Source organism: Equus quagga, chromosome 7 (assembly GCF_021613505.1).
Source record: "Equus quagga isolate Etosha38 chromosome 7, UCLA_HA_Equagga_1.0, whole genome shotgun sequence".
Lineage (NCBI taxonomy): Eukaryota > Metazoa > Chordata > Mammalia > Perissodactyla > Equidae > Equus > Equus quagga.
The window spans coordinates 20,828,972-20,843,020 of NC_060273.1; the positions used below are offsets into that span (position 1 = coordinate 20,828,972).

Here is a 14,049-nt window from a genome sequence, read left to right on the forward strand (position 1 = left end):
CAAAATCTAAGGTATTCTAAGAACAGAGGTCCTAGTGCCATTGAGAAAAGCCAGACCCATGGCTTTACACCAGGACATTAGAACAAAATCAAAACTCTTCACTAGCCAGGAGAATTGGGGAATTTGTTTTCTTTCCCCCTGATGACAGTCAGAAGAGAGCCCAAACCAAAGCCTAGAATAGGAAGTTCTTTAACAAACTGGACAAACACCATGGGAAACTGCAATTAGAATAACTGGCAGTTTCAAATACTCTTTTGTTTCACAGTTCTCTTAGAAGCTAAGTATTTTTCCACTTGGTAAAAGGGGACTTTCCTGGGCATCTCCTCAAAAGATAAGAGATTAATAAAATTGGGTCTTGTAAGTATTTACTTAATTTGAGATAATTTCTTTCCATCATTCCTTGTTTTAAAATCTCTCAAATAACAATAATGCTTGGAAACAAGCTTTTTCTTGGTCTCTCTCTTGATGAAGGGTAGGAGAAAACAAACTATAGTTCTATCCTGATTACCCTAGCCATATCATATCCTGATGCACAGAAATGGCGCATAAAGTGTGAAGAATAAATCAATTCCTAGACACATTCTACAGGACTTTCCTAAATTAGATCATAACAACTTTAAAGGTCAAATAAAGGCAAAAACACTTTCATTCTTAGTACTAAAGCATCATATGGCTCCTTGCAGTGAGCTATGAAACTTCCCCCTTGACATTAAATACCACACTCAGGGCTTACATGCGAGAAACTAAAACGGAGAAGGAACAAACTGTCACGTAGATAAAAGATTAAGAAAAGAATTCGTGTGCCCAGCACTGGAAGATGGTGAAGGGTAGGTTTACAGTCCTGTTATGCTTTTTAAAGAGCAAGAGAAGTTAGCTTAACAGGTATAATACTCCCTTTCCATAAAGGAGGCTTTCACCAAAGACCCCTGTCCACCACAGTCCAGGCAATCAGAGCAAATGTTTTCACCAGGAGAGTTCTCAAACACAGCACTAACTACGTCACTTCCTGTTTCAGATCTTTCTAGAGGTCCACACGGTCTACGGAATTAAGTAAAAACAAAAACAACCACCACCCACCACTATGGTGAACACACCATGGGTTCTTCATGATCTGTAAACCTATACACCAAAACAACCTATTTTCTTCCCACACATCATATATTCTTGTCTAGGATATATTCATACCTTTCCCAAGGCATGTTATTCATAAGTCAACTAAGGTTGGAAACCCAGGGTTAAACCAAGTTAAACAGGTTTCCTTACGGTAGGACCCCTCCAGGCCTTTAACTTACTTGTTTTTTGTTTTTTCTTTTTAAGATTGGCACCTGAACTGACAACTGTTGCCAATCTTTTTTTTTTTTTTCTGCTTTTTCTCCTTAAATCCCTCCAGTAGATAGTTGTATATTTTAGTGGTGGGTCCTTCTAGTTGTGGCATGTGGGACGCCGCCTCAGCATGGCCTAATGAGTGGTGCCATGTCTGCGCCCCAGGATCCAAACTGGCGAAACCCTGGACCACCGAAGCAGAGTGCACGAACTTAACCACTCGGCCTCGGGGCCAGCCCCAGGCCTCTAACTTGTTAACGTGCACCATCAAGCTCCCAGAGTTGCCCATGGAATACCTCAATGGACCAGACACTTCAAACCCTGCCTCGTCTCTAACATATGACCCCTCTCTTTCATCCTCCTTCTGCACATCACAAAAGAACATTTGTTTCTGTACTCACTGTCTCCCCCTTCTCACTGCCAGTCACCCCTCCACTCTCCAGGAGCTGGAGCCAGCCTCTCTTATGCTGCAGACTGAAGCTGTCTACAGGTGGCACCTTCCATGGTGCTCCCTCTCCTGTGTACTTCACGCCCCTCCCAGATCTTTCCTCAGCCCTCTGGGCTTGGCTCACCTCAATGTTTTTTCCACTTTTCTTTTGAAAATTAAATATATAGAGAGAAAGACAAAAACATAGAATAAAAACCTATATTCTCATTAATCAGAAGTGACAACCATTAGACTATACTAATAATGCCATGTTTGCTTTAAGTCGTTTTTTTTAATAAAAGAACAAAAGAGGATAAAGATAAAGTGTCTTCTGATTTTTAGTGAGAAACCAATCCCACCCCTCTTCTCCCCAAAGGCAAGCACTTCACGAGTGTGCTGCATCTCCTTCCATTCCCTTTTACATGTAGATGTAGGTATTCATGAACAATGAAAATCACTTTGTACTTTACAAAAAACTTAACACAATGACATCATACAATAAGTGTAACTTACCAGTTTTCTTTCTCACTTAACAATATCTACCCATCCCGACATTCAACTCCACAAGATCTACCATATTGATTGTACCAATCTATCAACGTTGATCCTATTGCTTCTCCTGCTACCTCCAGTTTCTGAGCGCTTAGTATGCACCAGATCCTGTCTCTAAGTGCTTTGCGTGTATTATCTTATCTACCCCTCCCAACAAGCCACTGAGAAGATGTTCCAAATGCCCACAGCGGCACAGAGCAGGGATGACACTTTCTCTAGCTTTGGCAGAGTGCAAGGCTGCGCTCTTAACTACTGTGCAAGCTTCCCTCTTACTATCAACAGTCAACCGAGCACCTTCCCTGTGCCAGGGGATCTGTATGTATTATGTCTCTTAATCCTCCGACTCTGTGTGTCAGGCACGATTAATTATCCTCATTTTAGAGATAAGAAATTCAGGCTGGAGCCTTGGTGTGAACCACAACTATACAGCCTCAGAGGCCACTGGGCTAAATGTCAGATTTACTTAAAAAAAAGTCAAAGATGGGGCCAGCCCGGTCACGCAGCGGTTAAGTTCGCACGTTGCACTTCAGTGGCCCAGGGTTCACCAGTTCGGATCCCGGGTGCAGACCTATGCACAACTTGTCATGTCATGCCATGCTGTGGCAGGTGTCCCACATATAAAGTAGAGGAAGATAGGCACAGATGTCAGCTCAGGCCAGTCTTCCTCAGCAAAAAGAGGAGGATTGGTGGCAGATGTTAGCTCAGGGCGAATCTTCCTCAAAAAAAAAAAACAAAAGTCAAGGATGAGATTAGAAAAATGGGCTGGCGTGAGATTGTGAGAGACTTGAATGCCTAGGTCAGGAGTCTTGGTTGACTGGTTACATGCTATTATACCAATGTCACCAGTCCCTGATCACAGAGTACCAGAACATCCTGAGAACAGAGTACCAGAGCATCCTGGGAACAGAGTACCAGAGCATCCTGGGAACAGGGAAACAATACTTACAGTCATGGACCTTGTAGCAGTGCTTCTGCAAGCGCTTAACATCCCATTCCTCCAACACTCCATGAGTCATCAGCAACTGGAGGAATCGCCGGTGGACATCAGTCATGATGCCCACTCTTCTTGTACTGCCCTGCATGTATGAAGGAACTAAAAAAGAAGTACATGAAACCTAGTCACCTCCAAGCACACCAAAAGCCATGTTTTATTTACATTAACGTCCTGCATAGAATTACTATGAGGATTAAGTGAGTCACTACATATAAAGCCTGGTAACACATATAAATTTGTTATGGTTTTTAAAATCAAGTTCATCATGCTGAATAGTACAAAAATGAAAAGGAAACAAGTCAGGGCCAGGCAAGCTAGTACTGGGCAGTGGTGAGAAGTGTAAATTCTGGAGCGAGCCAGAACGCCTGAATTCATAGCTTGCCCCACCACTTAGGGGTATGAAATTAGGACACTTAACCTCCACATGCTTCAGATTCTGATTTGTAAAATGAGAGTCATGACTGAAACATCCTGCATAGAATTACTATGAGGATTAAGTGAGTCAATACATATATAGCCTGGTAACACACCAAGCACTAAATAAGTGTTGGCCATTTTTACTATCAGACAATTCAGGGTCTGAAACTTGGCTCAGCCACTTACCAGATCTACGGCCTGGATAAATTTAGCTGCAGCCCCATTTTCTAACTATAAAATTAGAATAACGTTCACTGGTTAGAGAACCACTGGTGAACACTTAGTAAACGCTAGCTTCCTTCTCATCTCCCAAACCGCTAATAAAACAACTGTCATGATAGGCCTGCAGGGTATTTTTGAAATCTCCTGCTCTCTACTAAAACCCTATCTTTCCACAAACCACAAAGATCAGAGCTGATAAAAGTATTACACAAGCCCGGATCAAAAAGCCTGCTCCTGCCACGAGAGGCTGTGCGGCGCGGGGGCTGAGAGCGGCAGTTTAGAACTAGACGAGTGCTTGCCACACCTGCCTGATATTAAGAATCACCTAACCCGCGCACGAAAACACAGATTCCCAGGCCTCTTTCCTGGAGGGTCTGACTACAGAGGAGCCTGGAATTCTGAGGTTTTACATTCGCTTCAAGTGATGCCATGATCTCACAAGAAATTCACTGTTACCTTAGGCAAATATAGCACAGAAACATTTTTAGCTAACAAGCTTAATCTCCCTAAGCTTTAGCTTTTTCGTCTATAAAATGGGGATAATAAGAACTATCTTAAAGGCATACGACGAAGTTTAAATGAGATATGACGACCAACGGTTTCCCAAGAATCTGGCACATAGGAGATACACATGCGAGAACAATGCTGAAGAAACCTGGCACATAGGAGAAAAATGCTAGCTACTGTTCTTTTTAAACAGCACTATCAACTGGACCTCAGAGCTGGCAAGATGCACTATCTCCTGACCTGCTAGATAGTCTCAAAAATACCACACCAACATCTCAACCTCAACAAATCCTGAACTGGACTCATCTTCTCCTCTCCCCATCCTCACCCTTTTCATCCCCGAGTCCTCTTCTCAAATCATCTGGTCTGGGTGGTACAGTCCATGAAGCCATAGAAACACCCCAGACCTGAGTGTCAAACTCTGATCCTCCTCTCCTTCAACCTCAGATCCAGCCAGTCATCAAGTCCCGTCAAGTGTATTTCCCATCACTAGGAGCGGGTACGTTCGTTCATCTACTTCACTTTTATGTCCTGAGTACCACTTATTTGCCCGTGGTTGTTCTGGGCACAAGGACAGAACGTGGAGGGCTAAGGAATCTCGACTTTTACCTGGAAACACTGGAGACTAAGGCTCTCCAGACTAAGGGTCTTTAAGCAGATGATGCAGCCAGTTTGTTAGAGCAGATAAAAAGCCTGTCACACTGAATAATAAATAAAATCTAGCTATACAATTATAAGAGCTACTTCTAAAACACAAAAGCACCAAAAAATTAAAATTAAAAGGGTAGAAAAATATATACTCTGTGGACTAACCAAAACAGAGCTGGTGTGGCTATACTAATATGACACAAAATAGACTCTAAGGCAGAAAGCATTACTAGAGACAAAGATGGTCACCACAAAATGATAAAAAGGTTCAATTCCCAAGAAGATAAAACAATTCTAAATGTTTAGGCACCTAATAGCAGAGCCTCAAAACAGTTAAAGCAGAAATGATCAGAACTACAAAAACAAACATACAAATCCATAACCACAGTAGGAGATTTTAACATATCCCTTTCAATAACTGACAAAATGAACAAAAAAATCAGTAAGGTTAGAAAAACACTTGTACAACACAGCAAAAAGCTTAATCCAATGAACATGCATAAAACACTGCATCCAACAGCTACAGAATACAGAATCTTCAAGCATACCCAGAACAATTATGCAAATTGCCACATACGAGGCTAGAAAGCAAGTCTTAGCAAAATTTAAAGGACTGGTGTCACACAGATCATGTTCTGACTACAATGCAATACAGTTGGAGACCCGAAACAAAAAGAAACTGGAAAAACTTAGAATTTAAGAAACACACATCTAAATAATCCACTATGAAAGAGGTACTATTGGGAATTAGAAAATATTTTGAACTGAAAATAACAAAATATCATACATAAAAACCGGTGGGAGGCAATTAAAGCAGTTGAAGGAAATTAATAGCCTTAAATGTTCATATTTTTTTAAAAAAAGGAGGCGTGAAAATTAATGAGTTAAGCAGCCACCTAAAGAAGCTATAAAAGGAACAGCAAATTAAATCCAAAAAAAGTTAAAGAAAGTAATAATGAAGAGCAGAAATTGATGAAACAGAAAATAAACATATACTGGAGGAGATTAACAAAACCAATATTATTCTTTGAAAATAAACATGACAAATCTCTGATAAAATTTTCCGAGAGAGAGAAAACTTACACATCAACTCTTTGGAATTTACAAGGAAAACCAACAAGCATTTAAAAAAGGTATGATAAACATTTACAAAAGATACAAGCATTTAAAAAAGGTATGATAAACAACAACAATCTGAAGTTTTAAATATGTTCAAAGTGATAGGAAACTCACTAAAGAATTATTGGAAAACCTAAAAAGTTTTAACCACTGAGGACATTTTACGGGAAATCCACCTTCCCACAAAGAAAGTTTCAGGTCCCGACCAATTTTTTAGGAAGTTCTACCAAACATTCTGGAAACAAATAATTTCAAATGTTACACAAACTATCCCAGAGCCAGAAAAAGAGCAAACCCTCCGCAAATCATCTGATAAGGTTGACATAAGTTGGGCACTAAAACCTAACAAAGACTTCAGAAGAAAGGAAAATAAAAGAGCAGGACTTTTCACAAACATAGATACAACAGTCTTAAGCAAAATGTTAACAAATCAAAGCTAGCCATGTAAAAATGATGATATATTGTGACCAAATTGGGTTTATCCCAGCAACAGGTTATCATCTGAAAACCAATCAAATGTTTTATGTCGATAATATCTCAATAAAGCTGGGGGAGATAAAAGTCAATCAATGTGAGTCGCCACATTAGCAGAATAAAGAAGTAAAAGCATACAATCATCTTAATAGATGCAGAAAATACAGCTGAGAAAATCCAACATTTATTCATGCTAAAAACTTAACAAACTTGGAATAGAAGGAAACTTCCTCTACCTACAAAAACCTAGAGCAAACATACTTAAGGATGAAATGCTGAAAGCGATCACTTTAAAATTCAAATTGATCCAATGGAATTGAATCAATGCAATTCCTATCAAAATCCCAACAGGCTCTGAGTGTCTGTGTGTGATCTGACAAGATGATTTTACAATTTACATGGAAAATGTAAAGGCAACAGAGCAAAGACATTCTTGGAGAAGATAAAGGCAGAGGACTTGCCCTACCAGGTACCAACTTCTTCTCAAGCTAGAGCAAGGAACGAAGTTTGATAATGGTGTAGAAACGGACAAAGAAGTCCAACAGAACGGAACAGAGAACTCACAGAGACAGACGCACATATAAGTACTCAACGCGCTGGAGAAATGGAACTCAGATCAAAGCAAACTATTCAATAAAAGGTGCCAGAACGACAGATTATTTACATGTGGAAAAAAAATAAATCTAGACCCTTTCCTCACACTGTGCACACAAGTCTATTCTTGAGGACTAAGGTCATAAGAAAGAAAACACTATAAAATTTTTGGACAACAATATAGAATAACTCTATGATCCAAAGGTAAGGAAGGATTTCTTTAAAAGATACAAAAAGTACAAACCATAAAGGAATATACTGATAAATTCCACTTTGTTAAAATTAGGAACCTTTGTTCACCAAAAACACCAGAGAGTAGGAGAAAGAGAAAGAAGACAAGCTACAAACTAGAAGGTATCTGAAACACATTTAAACCACAAAAGATTCACCTTCAGAACATATAAACAACTCCTACAAATCAGTAAGGGGAAGACAATCATGGAGAAAACGAGCAGCAGAAATTTTACAAAGAGGATGCACAAACGATTAATAAATACATAAAAAGACGCTCCTTCTCAATGTCATCAGGCAAATGAGTATTCAAACCACAGTGATTAATGTCTTTACCCATCACCAGATAGGCAAAAATTCTTAAGAATGGCTGAGGCTGAAACTTTCATCCACTGCTGGTAGAGTACGAACTCTTCGAAATCACTTCAGACAACAATTTGATATTACAAGCAAATTTGGAGATCCCCAGAAATCCACTACTAGGTATATAACTTCGAGAAACTTTTCCACATTTGCCCCAACAAGTATCTTTATAAAAGCACCATGTTACAGCAAAAATCTGGCAGCAATACAAATGACCGTCAGTTGAAGAACGCCTACATAAAGATTTATAGTCATACCATGGAATTCAAAACAGCAATGAAGATGCAGAGCTACTCAAATCAACACGGGTGCACCTCACAGATGTAATGTTATGCCCCAAAATCAAGTCACACAAAATATCTATTAGGATCCCACTTATATAAAATTCAAAACCTAACAAAACTGTACATTCCATCCATCGGAGATAGAGAGTAAAAACTACAAAGAAAAACAAGGGAATGAGTAGCTCAACATCCAGGGCAGTGCTTATCCTTTGGCGAGGGGAGAAAGGTTTCAGTGGGGCTTTGAGGATATCCTAATGTTCTATTTCTTAACTTGGTGGGGATATGGGTGTTCATTTTATTTTAATTCTTCAAATTTACATTTTCACACATTTTTATATGCATGTTACGTATCTTGATTTAAAAAAGAAGAAAATTATATAAATGTTAACTGCCAAAATAAATGTTAATAAGAACAAGGTATAGAACGCTATAACCTGGGGACAAGGGGAGGAAAATGGGGTGAAAGAGATACACATAGGCTTCTTAATGCATAGAAGTCAGCTGTCTCTATGAAGAGAAGGCAGGTAGCGGAGGTTAACCATGGACATGTCTTGTCCACTCAAATAATTGTAAAATAGAAATGTTCGCGCAACAAGCAAATCTCAATCATAACCTTTTGAGCCACGTGCTACATAGATACAGTGTTAGTGCTTCACATGCAGTTTCATTTAATCCTCATCAGAACCCTAAGAGGAAAGCATTCCCGACCCCATTTTACAGACGAGGCAACTGAGGCCGAGAGGGCATAAGGTGACACACAGTGATGGAGACAGCGGGTGCAGAGTTCAGCAACCGGGGCTCCTCCATCCAGTCCAAAGAAGCGAGAAATATGAGTGAACAGTAAAAGTATGATCCAGGTCCTTTATCCACAACTCTCAAATCTAAAAAGGTCCGAGGACCAAGTCTTTTAAGATTGAAAAACTCATCTGACCTAAGGCGAGGCTGTTTACGGCTGCTCTTATCCCCTTTCGAGTAATCGTGCATGTAGGCAGCTGGGGGAACATGAATGCATTCGATGACAGGACGCTGCCCCAGACCCCGCTGGAGGTCTGACACAACGCAGAATACATGCACCATACTGCCTTCCGAAAATTCCAGAAACTGGGGATTCTGCACATCTAGCCTCAGGGCTGTACAATGAAGGGCTGTGGACTTGCACAAAATAAGCAGCTCTGTACACAAAACAGAGGGGAAGCCGAGAGGGCGGGCGGGAGCAACTGAGAGGGTGGTCGGCGGAGGCCGTAGTTCACGTACGCAGTTGAGTTAAAATGTTGTGTTTCGCTTTTTCAGCTAATATTATGATTAAAAGTACTTTTTCACCTAAGATTACGATTCGAAGATGTCTGTGTGGGTGTGAGCGACTAGGTGCCAGTCCACCTGCCTCTGCTGTCGGTCTCCGGGCCTCAGTTTCCCCACCAGGAAATGCAAAGCCCGGAGGCCCCGGGCCCCGGCCCAGCACGCGGGCCGACCCGGCGCCTGAGCCCTACCTCCGCCCTCCCCTCGCCTTCCTGGACGGCCCTCTTGCTTCCCCGAGAGCCTCTCGCCCCCGTGCCCCGCGTTACCCACCGAGGCGCCCAAGCGCAGCCCACACTGTCCGAGGAGACGGCAGAAAGGCGGCCTCGGCTCCTCCTTCGGGGCGGGGCGAGGGCGGACGCGGCGCTCCCATTGGTGGCCGTCGCGGCCTCGTCCCGCCCACCGGGTGACGCACTTCCTGTTCGCCCGCCGGCGCCGCTGTCTTGGCGCTGCGGGGTCTGTCTGTTAGGTCCACAGCTAGGCGCTTCCCGGGCCGCGCGCCTCACTGCGAAGGGCGTCTGCTTGTCGCCCTCCAGCTCCCGCCCCGCGCCCCGCCCGCGCCCCGCGAGGAGGAGGAGCAGGAGTGCAGCGTGCCCCTCAACCCGTGGCCGCAATTCAATTCGGTGAGCACAAGCTAGTGCCTCAGTTTCCCCATCTGTAGAACCGACAGCGTAGCCTCAAGGTCAAGAATGAAGGTCTGTTGTCACTCAGCCTGAGCTAGAATCCTGGCCCTGCCACTGCTGGTTGCCCGGTCTTGGGCAAGTCCTGAGCTGCGCTGAGCCTCAGTTTCTTCTGTTAAACGGGGGTAATCCTAGTTCTATGAAATAGAGTGTTGGTGAGGTTTCAGAGATGACGCGCGTGGAAGTGCTGATTAAGTGCTGGCTACCATCTTACCTAGGGATTGTTGTGAAAAGTAAACGAAGTTATTACTAGAAGTGAATGGACTGTTTGGAGTCTCCAGGGCACTCATTTTACACACGTTTGTACTCCAGTCCCTAGTCTGAGAGTATGGTATAGGTATGCAGTCTAGCAGTGGAAATAGGTAACTAATTTCAGGACTCTTGAAAGTGCAGGTATCTATTTCTGTGACGATGCCTTCAGATCCCTGCTTGGCCAGTTACTGCTCCTGGGAGCCTGGACACTTCACCTCTCTAGACCTCAGCTTCCTCCTCTGCTGATGGGGACAGCAGTGGAGTGCAGGGGTTAAAGGCTTGAGCTCGGGAGTTGGACCGTCTGGATTCGAATCCTGTTTCTTAAACCCCGTATTTCTGAGACCCAGGACAAAGTACTGAAACTCTGCCTGAGCCTGCTCATCTATATACCAGGGATAATAATAGCACATTGTCGATAGGACTGTTGAGAGGATTAAACGAGTTAATTCATGCAAACCACTTAGAAGAGTGTCTGGCACATCATGCCAATAACTGTCAATAAGTGTGAGTTACCATTCTAATAAAATACTTTATAAAATGCCTTAGGGGCATTTTAAGGCAAATAAGAGCAGAACAGCCCTAAGGAGGACCCTCCATGTTTTGTTTGCTCTGCACAATTTTGTAAAATTTTGAATTCATTATCAATATTTAGAGTTGAGGCATTTCACATAAAACCCTAGGGTATCTGACAGCTCTTGAAAAACAAGGCAATCTGGCGACAATGGGCCAGCATTCTCCCACAGTAGCACTTGTTCAGAGCTTGGTAGAGACTATGCCCCTTTGTAACGAAATGTGCTTTCCTGGTGTGTAGAGAAATAAAAACTGAGGAACACAAACAGAAAATGCTAAGAACGCCAACATTTCAGGATTAAAGGGCCAAGAAAGGAGGTAGAAAGAGAAGAAAGGGACTCAAGATTGAGTGGTATGAGAAGCAAACAGGTGGGAGGGAGTATTGAGAAGCAGAGTACGGTCTGAGGTGTCAGTGCTTTGGAGCGGTCAAGAAACACGTGCCGCTGATTTAGAATTTGATGGCCAGTAAAAGCCCAGAGAGACAGGAGGAAGCTAGATCGGCCTCCAAGAGGAGCGAACGCATGGAAGCTGAGCAAGTAGAGAGGGAGTGCTGACTACTTTTAGGAAGAATGGTCTGGAAAGGCGAGACATGAAGACTTCGGAGCAGAGGGAGTAATCAATAGAATAAAAATGGGAGACAGAAGAGAATGGGGTCCGGATATATGAAGACAAGGTTACTCTTATCCTAGACAGGAAGAAAGCCACTGCTGAAACAGGAGAAAGGGAGGTGAAATGGCTACATAAAGGCTCGCCCCTGATGTTTTCTATTTTCTTCATAACGTAGCAAACTATCATTCTGCTGAATAAAGGGGCTGGGGAGATGCCAGGAGATTTGAAGGGCATCAAAAGGTTTGGAAGAGATGCCGAAGGGAATGCGAAAGTGAGGTTCAAGCTAAGGTTGAAACCATCAATGTGTAGAGAGGACAGTCGCTTACCTGATCCCCCTACAATCTCCCATCCCCACGCCAGGGGCCTCAGAGCAGAAGCTCAGTGGGGATTCATCCTGGGGTGTGTCTTGGTTGGACATATGCAGCTGATTCTAGAAGGCAAGGCACCTGGAGAGTGTTGGTGGAGTCTTTGAAGTGATCCACCGTGGTATGGGCAGACAGGGAAAGGAAGTAGGGACAGTGCTGCAAAATTAGCCTGGAGGGGCACAGCAACCAGAGGTCTCAGGGAGGGGGCTCGGGCTCAGAAGGAGCAAGTAGTGAGTAAAGACTGGAGTTCATGGCTCTACCCTCAGAAGACAGCCCATTCTCTAGTTGGCTCAGTGAGTATCCATTAGGACCTTTGATGTGCCAGATTATTGGACTGTCTGTGACAAGACAACGCTGACAGTTCAAACGTTCTTCTGAAAGTTGACCCTAAAAGGTACGAGAGCTATGTGGACATAAATTTGTTGTACGTAAGGGAGGTGGCGGAGGCCTTGGCTAGGAGGAAGCTTGGGGCCAAATCAGAGGTTAAGGGGGTCTGAAGACCAGAGATGCTATCAGAGAGGAAGTGATGAGATCAGGTTTGTCCTTGAGGAAAAGAACATCAGCACATACGTTCTTTTCAGACACACTCGAAACACTTACAGAAACTGACTACGCACCGGCCACAAAGGGAGCCTCAGGGAATTCCAAAGAAGCTACAGACCGCATGCATGAGCCACAGTGAAGTGAAATTAAAAATCGGCAACAAAAAGAAAGCCAGACAACTCACAGAATACACCTTAAATTAGTAACTGCAGTTGCTTCTAAGGAGGGGGCCAGGAAGACAGGAGGATTTGTGTTTTATCATGTACATCTATTGCTTATGAAAAATAAAATTTAAAATTATAAGCATACATTTGAGTTTTATTTCTTAAGCTGGGTGTTCATTATTTTCATTTTTATACATTTTTGTATGTTGAAAGATTTTATAATACATTTTTAAAACAGAAAGAACTACATTTTGGGAACTGAAAAATAGGTACAGATTAAGAAGAAACCAACATATAAATTACAAAACATTTAGAAATGTTTGACAATAAAAGCCTGACATAACAAAACTTGGTGGGATCCGACTAAAACAATAATTAGAGGGGAATTTATAGCCTGATGTGTACTTACTACAAAGAAAGAAAACGAAATTTGTGTACAATTTAACATGTAGAAAAATAACTAAATAAACCCAGAGAAAACAGAGGAAGGAAACAGTAATAAAGCAAAAAGCAAAGATGAATGAAATGAAAAACAAAAGAAAATGCAGTTGATTATGGAAACCTAAAGCTGGTGTTCTATTACAGACTAATAAAATAGACAAACTTCTTATAAGACTGATCAAGAAAATGACACAAACAATATTATAAATGGCAAATGAAACATACCAGATAGGGTAAAAACGTTAGAAAGCATAAGAGTATACTACGGACAACTTTATGCCAATACATTTGAAAACCTAGGAAAAAGGGGTAATTTTTGACAAAAAGACAAATTATAAAACTTGACCCAAGAAGAAGAGATGTATACCAATAATCACCAATAAAACTGAAAAGGCTATAGAAGATCTGCTCCATCTCCCCAAATGCCTAGGCCAAGACAGTTTTACTGGAGTGATACACACAAAAAACACAAAACCCAAAAAAACCACAAAACTATATTATGCGAACTGTATGGGAATATCAACAAGACAGAGAAGTCTATCCAACACATTCTATGAAGCTAGTCTAATCTTGATACCAAAACAAGTACAGCAGAATTAGAGAAAATGTCAAGTCCAACTATATTACAAACATGGGTGCAAAAATTGAGTCTCTCAGTGGATCAAAAGACTGTATCTTCCAGACGAGGACACTCATATGGCTGAAAAACGTGTGGAAAGCTGTTCAACCTTACTATTAGTTGGAAATAAAAACAGATACCAATCTTCCCCCATAAGAATGACAAAATGGGCCGGCCTGGTGGCACAGTGGTTAAGTGCGCATGTTCCGCTCCGGCAGCCCAGGGTTCACCGGTTCGGATCCCAGGTGCGGACATGCCACCACTTGGCAAGCCATGCTGTGGCAGGCGTCCCACATATAAAGTAGAGGAAGATGGGCACGGATGTGAGCTCAGGGCCAGTCTTCCTCAGCAAAAAGAG

The 14,049-nt window shown here is 42.3% G+C and overlaps 1 protein-coding gene across 4 annotated transcripts in view; it reads right to left on the reverse strand.

The window, feature by feature from the left end:
* Window positions 1–14,049, reverse strand: part of NSMCE1 (NSE1 homolog, SMC5-SMC6 complex component) — a 58,855-nt gene that overhangs the window by 24,678 nt on the left and 20,128 nt on the right. For 2 of the 4 annotated variants that reach the window (XM_046668501.1, XM_046668500.1), the window contains one exon: window positions 3,249–3,395. The exons of 1 other annotated variant lie outside the window; for it this stretch is intronic. In XM_046668501.1, coding sequence (XP_046524457.1) covers window positions 3,249–3,395 — 147 coding nt within the window. Of the gene's footprint in view, window positions 1–3,248; window positions 3,396–9,721; window positions 9,837–14,049 lie in introns of those variants that run through there. One more of the 4 variants, XM_046668499.1, reaches the window with a different exon arrangement.